Genomic DNA, 13,738 nt, shown 5'->3' with positions numbered 1-13,738 from the left:
GGATGCTAGAAAAGTACCCTGTCTACAAAACAAGCACATCATAAGTATCTGTGATTGTCTTTATTGATGCCTCTTACAGAACAGACAGACCTTCCTCATTGTAGACCCTGACATTATAAACTGATGCCATGATTGTTGCTGGGATAATTAGGACAGTCTCATTATTTAACTAACTAAAGTAATATCTTAATAAGGTAGTCACTTACTATTTGGGAGAACTATAATTTATCTTTATGGTACAACTTTCTGTTTGTTTTTCTTTTATTTGGTGTTTTTTCCTGATTTTTGTCATTGATGATTTTAGCCCACAGAAGCTGTTCCTCCCTCCTCTCCCATTGTCCCTGTGACCCCTGCCTTGCCAGTCCCTGCTGAGAGTCCTGTCGTCCTGCCCTCCACACCACAGGTTGTTACTGCTTTCTTTTTCTTTATAACAATTTAATTTGCTTTCAATGTTTTATTTGTATCTTTTAAAACTGTCGAAGTATTTTTTGTTAAGTATATTAATTTGCTTTGCCGTCAGTTGGTATTTACGATAGGTTCAACATTTGCCATTCTGTTTGGTAGTCTGTGAAGAGGAGTGCACTCTGAACGCAGAGCAGTGCGTCCTTGGAGATTTGCTAACATGCCTTTGTACGGGAAACTGTGTTTTTTAAAAGTTTTATAAATCAGTGTAATTTTAAATTTAACGGTCCTATTCCTTTGGCAAGTCCATTCTTTGATATGGCACTGTTTGTCAGTGTGTATTTGTCTCCTTGGGAAGTAGTCAGCCCTTTGTTACTTAGTTAACACTTGACATTTACTAGAGTAAGTTGTATCTCGATTATATGAAAGCTCCTGTTTTAGGGACAGGCCTCATGTAGTCTGTGTTAGCTTTGATCCTGGTGGTCCTGCTGCTGCCACTTCCTGAGTGCCCGTATAGATGTGTGCCATGGTGCTCTGTGTCTTTGGGAGCTATTTCCACGATCTTCATAACTTCTGTTAGTTCTGTGACAGAATAAAACCATAGCTAAATGTCAGTGAATTTGATAAGTTTTGATTTTTAGACTCTTACCGTTTACAGGAAGTGGTTTGTTGATACTTTATTGCCTTCACAGCACAGTTGTATTACACAGCACAAGCTAATAGTGGGTGTATTGTGTACCATTAATGACCTTCAGCTTGAGGGCTTGCAGTAACATTTTAATGTGTTCATAGATACTTTTGCTGAAATTGATGAGTGACACAAATCTAGGAGGGCAAACAATAGTGTGTAAGTGTAATCACAGCTTAACAGTCCCCACTGAGAGGGAACTGAGAACAGTTGTGGTCACTCACATTTTAGGGCTTCTCTCTGCCGAGAACAGAATAGCCATATTGAGCGAGATTCCAGGATAAATCATTAGTATTATAGTGACACTTCAGTATGTAATGACTGACTAATACTAATTCTATGACTTCTGTAGAGCCTTCACATTTTGTGGAAATCATTTAGAATTCACTCATTATGAAGCCATCATGAGTTGACTAGATAAATCTAGATATATATTATTTCCATATTGCAGAGAGTGAGCAATCAGCAATCTAAGTTGTTATAACATGATAAAGATAAGTGTGTTTGTAAATGTCTAGTGGTATGGCATGTTCCAAAAGGGATCTCAAAGGTTATTCTACTTGGCTTCTTTCACTTTTTATCTTAAAATAATTTGCTATAATCCCTTGAAGTTTTGTACAAGGCTCTGCACTGTTTGAATTAGGAAGCTGTCCTTTCTTTAGATTGCCTTCATTTACTTTGCTCAGTGTCACTGTGTCATCCTGCTATTATTGTAAGCTGTAACTACTCATAGTCTTAGAGTTAAAAATAAATAGGTTTATAGTCAGTCCAACCACTTACTGCCGTGTAACGTAATAGTTCACTTTGGAGTGAAGCATTCTGTTAGCAGATCTGTATTACTGGAATAGTAGTTCTGACTTGAGAGATTCTTCAGTGATTAATTAGGAGGTATGGCTTTGAGTCCTGACTTCATTTCCCAGCAAAAAAAAAGAAAAGGTGTACCTGCACATAATCCCCCATACTATCTACTTAACTTTTTTTGAAGAGAGAGAATAAATGAACAAATTTAAAAGTCAGTGAAGGGGGGTTGAGGATTTAGCTCAGTGGTAGAGCGCTTGCCTAGCAAGCACAAGGCCCTGGGTTTGGTCCTCCGCTTCCAAAAAAAAAAAGTCAGTGAGGGGCCAGTCATGGTGGCTTACGCGCCTTTAGTTCCCAGAGCTGGGGGAGGCAGAGGCAGAAGAATCTCTGAGTTCAAAGCTGTCAGGTTCTCTAGAGCAAGCTCTAGAACAGCCAGGACTACCTAGAGACTCTTGTCTCAAAACAAACAAGGTCAACGAGGCTCTGTATCAAGAACATGAATACCCTGTTTGTTTTCTAACCGCCGCTGATGGATGCCCTTAGATGATAGGGATGCAGGCTGTCATTTTCCAAGGTAAGGGTTGTCCTCCATAGTAAATGAACACATTTATTGTAAAACATTGGTAGAACACTAAGTGTTCCCAATAAGTTTGAAGCATATTCTTTTAAGGGATGTGTACTTTAGAGTAGAGGGCCGGCTCAATGATTAAAAGCAGATACTGCTTTTACAGAAGACCCAAGTTCAGTCCTGGGCACTGTGACTCCAGCTACAGGGGATTTGACACTCTCTTATGGCCTCTACAGGCACTTGATTCACAAATACACACAAAAGCACACACACTTAAAGAAAAATAAATTAAATCGTCATTGTTAACTCCTCCTCAGAGAAGTTTCTTCCTTCAGTAGATGGGGTTTAGCACAGACACACAACTGGACAGCGTGCAGAAATGAGAGACCAGGAAACACTTGGCCTGAAATGGCATGTCTTCCTCAAACCCTCCCCTTGAGGCTCAGAGATCAGTGTTGAAGAGGAGGCAGAAAATTGTAAAAGCCAGAGATAATGGATGATTCCAAGGAAACTGTCTTAGGTGCCCATATGAATCCAGAGACTGTGACATCACTCACATTACATTCAGGCTACACAAAATCCCAGCAGAGAGAAGTAGATATGAAGTCCCAGAAGCTATTTGCAGGTGACACCTGTTGAGAGATAGAAAATAAGTTTGCTCCAGTGTAGTGACAGTGGGTATATTAGCCACACTCCAGGGCAGGTCCAACACTCAGAAGCAGTTGACTAACAAAATGGATGCCATTGATTTCTGGTTTTGCTGTTGTTGGTGTTATGGTTTGGTGTTTTTTGTCTGGTATTTTGTTTTCTTGGGTTGTTGGGCTTTTTGTTTTGTTAAGTTTTGTTTATTTTGAGAGAGGGAGGGGAGACACATTAAGTTGAGGAGGTGGGGAGGATATGGGAAAACTTGGGGAGGGGACAGAAGGTGATCAAAATGTATCATGAAAGAATGTAAACACTTTAAAATGTGGTATAAAAAGATCTTTAAAAGAATGTATAACTTAAGTTTGTTCTTTTAGAGGCATCAGGATGTAATAGAATCTGTTTAGTATTGCTGTGATAAACCATGACCAAACAAGTTGGGGAAGAAAGGGTTTATTTGGCCTAAACTTCCACATTGTCAGAGACCTGCAGGCAGGAGCTGATGCAGAGGCCATGGAAAGGTGCTGCTTACTGGCTTGCTCCTCCTGGCTTGCTCAACCTGCTTTCTGGTAGAAGCCCATGGATGGCCCCGCCCACAGTGGGCTGGGCTCTCCCATCAATCACTAACTAAGGTAATGCCCTATAGGCTTGCCTGTAGCGCCATCTTATGCAAACATTTGCTCAATTGAGGCTCCCCCTCTCAGATGACTTTAGTTTGTGTCAAATTGACCTAAAACTGTTCAACACAGAAATAGAAGACAAAAGATTCAGAGTTTAGTTCTGTCTTTGTCACACAAGTAAGTTACACTTCAGAATGTTATGCTTCTCCCTTACCTGTAAGAGAGAAGTCAGTCACCATATTTCATAGTAACTGTGAGGGTCAGGTCATAACCCCAAAGAAAGAAAGAAGATAGATATATATGATTTTTTTTTTTTTTGGTTCTTTTTTTCGGAGCTGGGGACCGAACCCAGGGCCTTGCGCTTCCTAGGCAAGCGCTCTACCACTGAGCTAAATCCCCAACCCCGATTTTTTTTTAAAGATTTTATTGTCAGATGGGCAAAATGGTGCATTCTTTTAATACTAGCAATGGGAAGGCAAAGGCAGGAAGATACTTCAAAGTGAGTTCAAAGCCAGCCTGGTCTATATAGCAAGTTCCAGACAGGTCAGAAAACCACAAAAACCCAAAACACCTTTTTGTTGTTTTTCTTTCTTTGTGTGGAATGCTTTTATATTTTACAGAGTGCTTGTATGTTGATCCTATCATTTGAACTTTAAAAACAAATGGTACAGTGTAAGATACATTGAATGGCTACATAAAATTAATAAAACATCATGAACATAATAGTCTGAATTAAACCCACCTCAGGAAAACTTATTTCCAGATATGTGAGAGCGGAAGAAATTTCTCAAGTTTTTCAGAGCTCCAGTTTCCTACATGAACCAAAGCATATGATACATACATAGTTCTTTCTGCCAAAGATGGCAACCACTCATCACTTTCATTCTAGTCTTTTAATCCAGAGGCATATTTCTACGCCGGAACAGATGCTTTAAACTTGTTTATGTCAATTTGAAGCACTGTTCTGCAATTCAAGTTTAGGCAGAATTCTTCTGCTCTACTGTGCTCTTGGATGTATTCTCATTCCTTCTCTGCTCCCGCTCTCCCTCATTGTTAGGGTATAAATCTCAGCCCGTGCCCAGACAGAACACACCAAGCCAACATGGTTCCACATAGAAAGGTTTAATGAGAGAAGAAGAGGAGAGGAGAGGAAAGGCTAGCCATGAGCTTGTGGAGGGAAGGGAGGATGGGGAGAGAAGGTATAGGGAAGAGGGGAAGATCAGGGAAGAACAAAGAGCAAAGAGAGGGGGGGGGGGCAAGCAGCCCCTTATATAGTCAGGCACAGCTGGCTGTTGCTAGGCAACTGTGGGACAGAGCATATCTGGCTGCTGCCAGGTAGCTGTGGGGGTGGAGCTTAGACACAATACCAACACCTCATCCTGCTCCCCCTTTCCATTCTCCTTTTTCTTTCCCCCTTCTGTGCTTGCAATGCCTGTGTGTGTGTGTGTGTGTGTGTGTGTGTGTGTGTGTGGTCTCTTGGACACACACTTTACAATAACTTGGTTTCCTTCTTTCTTTTTCTTCTTCCTCCTCTTCTTCTTCCTCTCCCCCCTCCTCCCCTACCTCTTTTTCCTCTTCCTCCTGGTAATTATTCCAATCATTTGCATTAATACCTTTTTCTGCCTGAGATTTGGTTTTCTGAAGTTCATTTACAGTCAAATTTGAAAAATATTAAGTGGAAAATGCTAGGAGCCATTGAGCCAAATTTTACATAACCTCTATTTTACTATAGTGTTATACTTGTTCTATTTCTTACTAATTACTCTTATTCTCTTTCTGTGATTAATTTATAGATTAAACCTCATAGGTATGCTACACACACACACACTCTACAATATTACTACCTAGTTCTTTCAAGTACCTGTACAACATCCCAAAAGATACTCCTTGTGGATCATGGAGACTTAAGTATATACTAATACCATAATTGACTTCCTACAAGAGCAACTATATATGAGAAAAGTTAGCAGTTAATTTCATTGTGGCATGAAAGAAATTTCACCAGAGGTCTAGTCTACCGCAGAACATCTTACGACCTCTAGACCTTTCAAATTTTACAGTACCTAGGAGAATTGAGTCTTAAATTATTAGATCAGTGGTATTGTTTAACTCGATATATTTTCATTTTATGAGTAATCTTAAAATAGCATCTGTGATATTATCTGGATGAATTTCTTTGTAACTGTATATTGACACTTGGCTAAAGTTTTTATTATTTTCTTAGAAAACTTTTTAATTTTGTATTGGGCTTTATTTTCAAATTATTTCAGGCTTATAAAGTTGCAAAATAGTACAAAGATGTTTCATACTTTTACCTAGATATACTACTAGTTGGTAAAACTTATACTACGTCCACTTTATAACTTCTCTTACTGTGTATCATTTTTCATCATTATCAGCATTATTAGTTCTGTGAATTTTTGTAGTTTAATATAGCAGCAGTCACTACAAGATACTTTATTAATCATTCAATAGATCAGTAAAATTAATTGTCTTTAACTGTGAGGTCAGATTCTTTACGTCTGTCAGTCCTTTTTCTAGACTATCATTTGCCATAGGAAGGGTACCCCTTCCCTAGCCTCTAAGAGATTGATGGGGCTTCCTTGTCCATGTTGAAACATATACAGTGCTGTATTTGTTATTAAGTAGTGATAGATAACTGTGTACAGTTTTCTATGGTTTATGAGATGTTTTTATTTATATTACTTCTGAGACCCTTATGCAATCCTTTGGTAAAGAGTTTTAGTATTCATTATGGTTTAATATAATCAAATGTCGCTGAATAGCTATGAAGTTGAGATCCTAGACCAGGTCTTGGCATATAGTGTCTTTGGAAGTGCAAGGTAGGAAGTAGGTTTTTCTTATCTAAAAGGGGCTACTCTGGCCAACATGAGACCTTGACAACCTTAAGGTGAGAAGAGCTAACATGCAGTGAGCAACCTTACTTACGAGGAGCACTCAAGAGTCTGTGTGGACTTCGTCTTAAGTTTTTACTGCAGCTGTAAGACTAGTTTCCTTTCTGTGGTGCCCTTCGTGTCGTCTGTGAGAAGTGGCCTGGCCTTTATTTTTGCTGGCAGAGCAGCTTTAACTTTGACGCTCTGCTTCTCTGTCTGCATTATGGGTATATATCTTCCAGATCACTCAAATCGTGCTCCTTCATTCATTGCTGTTACTACAATACAATAGAATTGGAAAAACAGAACAGTACCATGTCTGTATCTTGTAGTACATAAAATTAGAAATATTTAGGTTGATAGGTAACATACATATCAATATAGAGGTTTTCATTTTCTTCTTACTGATATCATCTTATATTTTGCCATCTCTCTAGATGACTTATAGTCAGACCATTTCACCATTTGAGCTTCATGTTTGCAAGCTCTTATTCAAATGACCTTTTATGGCACTTTCTTTCTTTATAATTATATTTTTAAGTAATAAAATATAATATCAAATAAAAATTATACACGTTAAAACTTGACCAAACAGAGTCCAAGAGAAGGAATAAGAATCAGACCCACTTCTCTACATTCGCAGGAATCCCATATAAAATATGAAACCAGAAGCTGTAATATGCACCCAGGACACCTGATGCAGACTCTGGCAAGCCCTATGCACACTGCCTCAGTCTCTGAGAGTTCATAGAAGCTTTTGATTTAGCCCCCCCCCCCTTTTTTTTTTTGGTGGTGGTGCCCTCCATCTCCTCCGGCTCTTAGACTCTTTCTGTCTTCTCTTGTGTGGGATTCTCTGACCCCTAAGGGAAGGGATTGTATGGAGGCAGCCCTCTTAGGGCTGAGTATTCCAAAGTACCTTACTCTCTACTATGACATGTGCTTTCAAACTGCTAGTGTTTCTTCATTCACGATAGATAGGGATACCAGATGCTGATTAAATTTTTAGTTAATTCTTAATGTGAACTTTTATGGCTTTTTTCCCCTCTAGTTTCATGGTTTTTGAGGTTTTCCTTCAGGTATGGTCACTCTTTAAATTTTACATATATATTATATATGTGTAAATATATATATTTAGAGAGAGAGAGAACTTATTCTCCATTGTTTAATTTTTAAATAAATATGTGATTGAATTGTTTTATGTATGTATATCAATGTTACAAATTATTAGGACAAAATATACAATGATGACAAATTGTTAGCAGGTAGTTAACAATAATTATGGTTAGTATATTAATAACTTAGGGAAATTAAATTTCCCTAAATACCTACCTATTATGTGATTGATACAGATAAGCAGAAGGAACCAGATGGCTTTTTCCATAGTTGTTGAAGGATATAATTTCCTTTGTAACTTTAAGTAGCCATTTCTTTCTTCTCTAACATTGGTCAGGCAGATTACAGCAAAGCTGTATCATGAGTAAGGTAAAACTTGTCGGTGTGAATAGTCTCATTGTGCCACTGAAATGAGCCATTTTAACTGTATGTAAAGGTCTCAGATTCCTAAGTTTGCTTGATAATAGTTTATAGGTAGGATTTTCATTATGTCTGATATCACGGAATCATCAAAGCTAGCCTGTATGTATAGGGTTGGACATGTAGTAGTGCGTGTTTTCTTTGTAGATAAAATACTACTAAGTTATTTTAAACGGTTCCTTGTGTACTTGTAGCCCAAACTGAAACTGAGTTATGCTTATTTATCATGTGGTCATTCAGATAGGTCATTGGCTGACAGTAGTGTATCATTTGAATTTTGTGTGCAGCTCAGGCTGTTCTTGAACTTGAGATTCTCCACCTCAGCTGTGTGTGTGTGTTGGGGGGGGGGTGCAAGGAGGTGCCTCTGACCCACTGGCTCAAATACTTGCTTTTTAAAGTAACTTACAGAAAGTTGGACATGGTGGTTTATCCTTATAATTCTAGCATTTGGAAGACTGAGGTAGGAGAATTGCCATGAGTTTGAGGCCAGCCTGGAACTACATGAAGAATTCCAGATCTTCTTGGGCAATAGTGAGACTGCCTCAAAACAACAAAAACACAGTTACATATTTGGAAGAAAACTGTCTTTTGTTGCAATGTGTTTTCATACAACTGTGCTGTGTAGTTGGGTTTTTGTCGTTAGATTGTGTTTGTTTGTTTGTTTGTTTGTTTGTTTTCTTTTGTTTTTTTCCAGACAAGGTTTCTCTGTATAGCCCTGGCTGTCCTAGAACACAAAGATCTGTCTGCCTTCAGATTGCTGTGTATTTTTTATTTTAAGATTTTATTTATTTATTTTATATATATGAAGAGTACACTGTAGCTGTCTTCAGACACACCAGAAGAAAGCATCATAGAATCGCATTACAGATGGTTGTGAGCCACTATGTGGTTGCTGGGAATTGAACTCAGGACCACTGGAAGAGCAAGCAGTCAGTGCTCCTAACTGCTGAGCCATCATCTCTCCAGCCCGCTGTGTAATTCTTTACAGGATTAATATTAGCATTTAAGCATCTCTCTTTGGAAATTTACTTAAAAGATAATCTTCTTTATTATTCAGTTAAAATCTTTCATTTAGCACTCTTACAAAAAAATCTTTAAATATTCTGAAAAAATAATGTTGAGAAGAATTTATCATTTCTAGTTTGTTTTGATTTGATAGTTAATTTTATTCCTTAGTATCATCCAGTTAAAAAGTGAATTTTAATTTAACAGGAAACCAGTTTTTTTTATTTCAATCTTATATAGATGCTCATTGTTTTACTTGTTTTGTGTGCTATAAAAAATTATTATTATGTGAATAGTCTAAAATAACAGCAAAGAGCAGGAATTTCAGCCCAAAGAAATCTAGGGTCTTTACATGGAGAAATATTTCTATTTTCTCCAAATTTGTGACTGATTTCTCTGTGTGGCAGATAGTTTTATGTTTGTTTTGAGGAGATTCTTTTTTTTTCCTGATTTCTTATTTATTTTATGTATATAAGTACACTGTAGCTGTCTTCAGACACACCAGAAGTGGGCACCAGATCTCATTGCAGACGGTTGTGAGCCACCATGTGGTTGCTGGGATTTGAACTCTGGACCTCTGGGAGAGCAGTCAGTGCCATCTGTCCAGCCCTAATTTTTTTTCCTGGGTTGATAAAATGATTGGAAATTTTATAGGATCCTTTGAAATAAAATACCCGTGTTTCTATACAGCAAAGTAATTTTGTTTTGTTAAAGAATATTTATTAGCTTTAAGGAAGACTACGGTGGACTTTTTTTAAATTCATATTTGTATCTGTTTCGATAGAAATAGAATCAGAGGCAGAAGAGATGGCTTTGTGGTTAAAGGATGCCATGCAAGATTGTGGTCACCAAAGTTGAGCTCTCTAGAGCCATCAGAATCATGATGGTGTGGCATCCTGCCAGTAATTCTGGCCTTCTGGATTTAGGAGGCAGAAAGCGAGGGAACCACATCAGTGAGACTGGGATTTAATGAGAGAGCGCACTTCAAAAAATGTTAAGGATGACTAATCTAGGATCATTCCAGACATTAACTTCAGACCTCCACATGCATGTGTTCACATGTGTGTCACACAAATGTAAATTTGTACGCTTATATACATTTACATAACAAATTCTCAGAAACAAACCCAGTTATAACTAGTTATACCTTATTCCCTTCATTTGATTCTCTTGATTAATGTAGCTCACCTGAATGCATTGTTTAATATGCAGAAAGGTCATTAAAAGCGTAACTTTAGAAATGGCAAGCCAATGAAGTGCAGCCCCTGGGAGGCTGTGTTAGAAGGATCACAAGTTCAAGCCCAGACTGGGCTACAGCACAATGCTCTTGTCTCACAAAAACAGAATGAAAAATTAACAGCATGTCTTTGTTACGCTGTTAATATTTAGAACGTGGTAATGTAGCTCGTTAGTTTCCTTGCTACACTAACACTTTACAATTCTCTCTTCACAGGCAAATCCTCCTCCTGTGCTGGTCAACACAGACAGCTTGGAGACACCAACTTATGTAAGTTTTAGTTCACCACCAGACTTAAATAATTCTGCCCTTTTTGTTGTTAAGGGATGTAGTCACAAACACCACAGCATTGTTTTCCATTTTACTTTTTTACTACAAATTTTACTTAAGAATTTCTCCTTCATCATGATGGTGCACACTTGTAATTCTGCTGTGGAAACAGGCAGATTGATCAGCCTGGGCTACATGGTGAGTTTGAGGCAAGCCTGGGCGACATGAAACCTGGTCTCAAAAAATTTTTGTTTCTAACAGTGTATAACATATCCATAATTGGTAATAAATGAAATTATACTATCTTGTTGTTGGGTTGCTATTGTAAATTAAACAATAAGTTGTCTTAATTGTGAGTTTATGAATAACTTGCTTTTGCATACTCAATAATTTAGAGGATGGGTTTCATTTTTATTTCATATGTTTGAGTGGCTTGATGCATGTCTGTCCACCATGTCTGGAGAGGGTATGTAAGATCCCACCTGACCTGGAGTTACAAGTAGTTGCCGGCTGCCCTGTGGGTGCTGGCAATTGAACCCAGTCTTCAGGAAGAGCAGCCAGTGATCTCAGCTTCTGAGCCATCTTTCTACCCCAACTCATAATAATTTTTTTGTAGTTACTTATATAATGCTTGTATAATAGTTGTATAAGTCACAGTTATTTTAGAATTTTAATTGCACCATTAGGTTTTTTAGCAAGCTGGTTTGTGTATATTCATATGAAGAAATAATTAGCTATAATGCTGTTATTTAGCTCTAAAATTACTTTCTTAAAAAATACAGTTTTTCAAGATTACTAGCTAGGTTCCTCTGAAAGAGCCATGACTTTGGAGGCAAACAGCCTGGCGCCTGTACATCTAGTGGAAGGGGTGCTCTCTGTGCTTTCAGTTGGGCTCATTTTTAGTGGAGTATCATTTTTATAGTCTTAGGAAATCCTTTTACCCATTTTTTAAATCTATAGTTAATTTTCAAGCTATATAATAAGCATTTTATTTTGTATTTGTATAAATACTGATGTGTAGCATATTCGGGGAGGGGGGTTGAAAACACTTGGAAAACTTAATGCGGAGCTGAGGGAGAGAGCGATTCTTCACTCTTCAGAACTCTTCACCCATTCAGTGTTTCCCTTGCACTGATAACGAATACTTGGGAAGAACGTTGTACTTGAGAGACTGTGTCTGACATTTATCTATCTGATACAGAGGCAGGGGAGGGGAATTTTACATGGAAGCCAATAGACAATTTGCAGGATTGTGAGAGTCATTTTAACCCTTCTGCTCTAAGGGATTAGGCAGCTGAACACAGGCCCTTAGCCTTGGCAGCAAGTGTCTGTACCTGCTGAACCATCTCACTAGCCCAAGGTTTTGTGCTTTGTTAATATATTTTTGGCACGCTTGCTCTAGTTCTTTTTCTTGAAGTATGCTTTGTTTCGGAGTAGAATCAGTGATTGTATATTTTTAAACCCTTTTAGCTAATAGGTTATAAAAATCTAACAGAAAATTATAGTATCATTAAGGAAACAAATGCACATTTTAGAGGAAATACCAGCACACTGAACTTTAAAATATCAAGCAACAATCTTGCAGTTTCAACTTTTTATGGAATACTACTGAAAATATTTTTCATGCCAAGGAAGATATATTGAGGGTCTTCTATACAATCCCCGTGACTTGAGATGTGATAGAAAGATTCAAGACAAGATATAATTTATTCATTTTTAAGATATATTAGTAGCCAGCGGATCTAATAGTTTAGCCTACATCTGTAATTTTAGCACTCATGGCTGAGGTGGGGCGATTGTGAACTTGAGGCCAGCCTGAGCTACAATGAGACACTTTCAAAAACAAGGATTGGGAGATGGTTCAATCAAAAGAGTTCTTAAGACCCTGAATCTGTTGTGAAATAAAGCCAGGTGAGTTAGCATAGTGGGACACACTTAATTCTAGTACTGGAAAGGCCAGAAGCAGACAGATCTCTGTGATCTCATCTATGGTTTTATACCAACTAATTAACAACACACTGAGACACTGTCCCAAAACAGCATCATCCTGTGTTTGTAATCCCAGCACTGGAGCAGCAGAGATAGGAGGGTCCAAGGGGCTAACTTGGCAGTTCTGGGTCAGTAAAGACCTTAACCCAACAATCCAGGCAGGTAACATTTGAAGACCACCACCCAGGATTGTCCTCTGGCCTCTACAAAATCATGCCAGCATGAGTACCTGCATACATGTGAACATGCCCACACAAAGCGCCAATCCATCTGCCCTAATTATTTCTCTATATCTGTAAAGAGACACCATTCCCAAGGCAACTATGGAAGAAAGAATTTACTGGGGACTTGTTTATGGTTTCAAAAAGTTAATCTGTGACCTCCATGATTGAGAGCTTGATGGCAGTCAGGCACACAGCACTTGAGCAGTAACTTGAGAGCTTACATAGTAACAATCACAGGAACTGGGAGTGGCTTTTGAAACCTCCAAACACAATCCCAGTGACACACCTCTTCCAACAAGGCCACACCTTATAGTCCTTCCTAAAAGAGTTCCACCAACTGGTGTCCTAGCTTTCATATATGTGAGCCTTTGAAGACCATCACATCACCTTAACTAGGTACAGTTAGATTCTAAGGCTGTGATTTTGGTTCATGTTTAAACTTCTTTACATTTGTTTTCCCCATGAGGGAGTCACAGAGCACTCTTTTCCCCTTCAAGGGAAATGCAACAGCATGTATACAGTGTTCCTAGTTATGGAAGCTTAGGATGGCTGAGTGCCTAAGGTTTTGCTTTTATTGGCCATATTGACCATATAGACCATCTTTGTTTAAATCTCTAGTTTTCAAAAAGGAAAGCAGATTTATTTTTATGTAAAATGTATTGTCTTTAGACAGAGTAGGTAACAAACCTAGCAGTTATGCAATGGTAGTAAAGCTAGCCAAATATACCACCCCAGAAGCTAGCTAAGAACCCAGTCTTACTCTCATGTCCTTTTGTTGGAAATTTCAGCTTTGGACTAATGCGATAGCTTTTTCATCTTAAGGAAGTAAGTCAAATTCCAGTTCCCCAATCAAGATTTACCAGGGAAT

At 38.2% G+C, this 13,738-nt stretch overlaps 1 protein-coding gene and 1 long non-coding RNA gene across 32 annotated transcripts in view; one reads left to right on the top strand and one right to left on the bottom strand.

The window, feature by feature from the left end:
- The window catches only part of Dlg1 (discs large MAGUK scaffold protein 1), a 190,945-nt gene that overhangs the window by 90,083 nt on the left and 87,124 nt on the right, over positions 1–13,738 (top strand). For 20 of the 31 annotated variants that reach the window (XR_005490977.2, XR_005490974.2, XR_005490975.2 and 17 more), the window contains 2 exons: positions 305–403; positions 10,604–10,657. Coding sequence is in view for 27 of the 31 variants with exons in the window: in NM_012788.2 (NP_036920.2) it covers positions 305–403; positions 10,604–10,657 (153 nt within the window). In the remaining 4 variants the exon portion in view is untranslated. The remainder of the gene's footprint in view (positions 1–304; positions 404–10,603; positions 10,658–13,738) is intronic. The other 11 variants (NM_001393734.1, XM_063270299.1, XM_039088016.2 and 8 more) reach the window with 1 other exon arrangement.
- The window catches only part of LOC134481091 (uncharacterized), an 84,790-nt gene that overhangs the window by 10,789 nt on the left and 60,263 nt on the right, over positions 1–13,738 (bottom strand). The window contains exon 2 of the long non-coding RNA XR_010056311.1: positions 3,014–3,088. This is a non-coding gene — a long non-coding RNA (uncharacterized LOC134481091). The remainder of the gene's footprint in view (positions 1–3,013; positions 3,089–13,738) is intronic.

This window comes from Rattus norvegicus, chromosome 11 (genome assembly GCF_036323735.1).
Source record: "Rattus norvegicus strain BN/NHsdMcwi chromosome 11, GRCr8, whole genome shotgun sequence".
Classification (NCBI taxonomy): Eukaryota; Metazoa; Chordata; class Mammalia; order Rodentia; family Muridae; genus Rattus; species Rattus norvegicus.
This window is presented reverse-complemented; position numbering and strand designations above follow the sequence as displayed.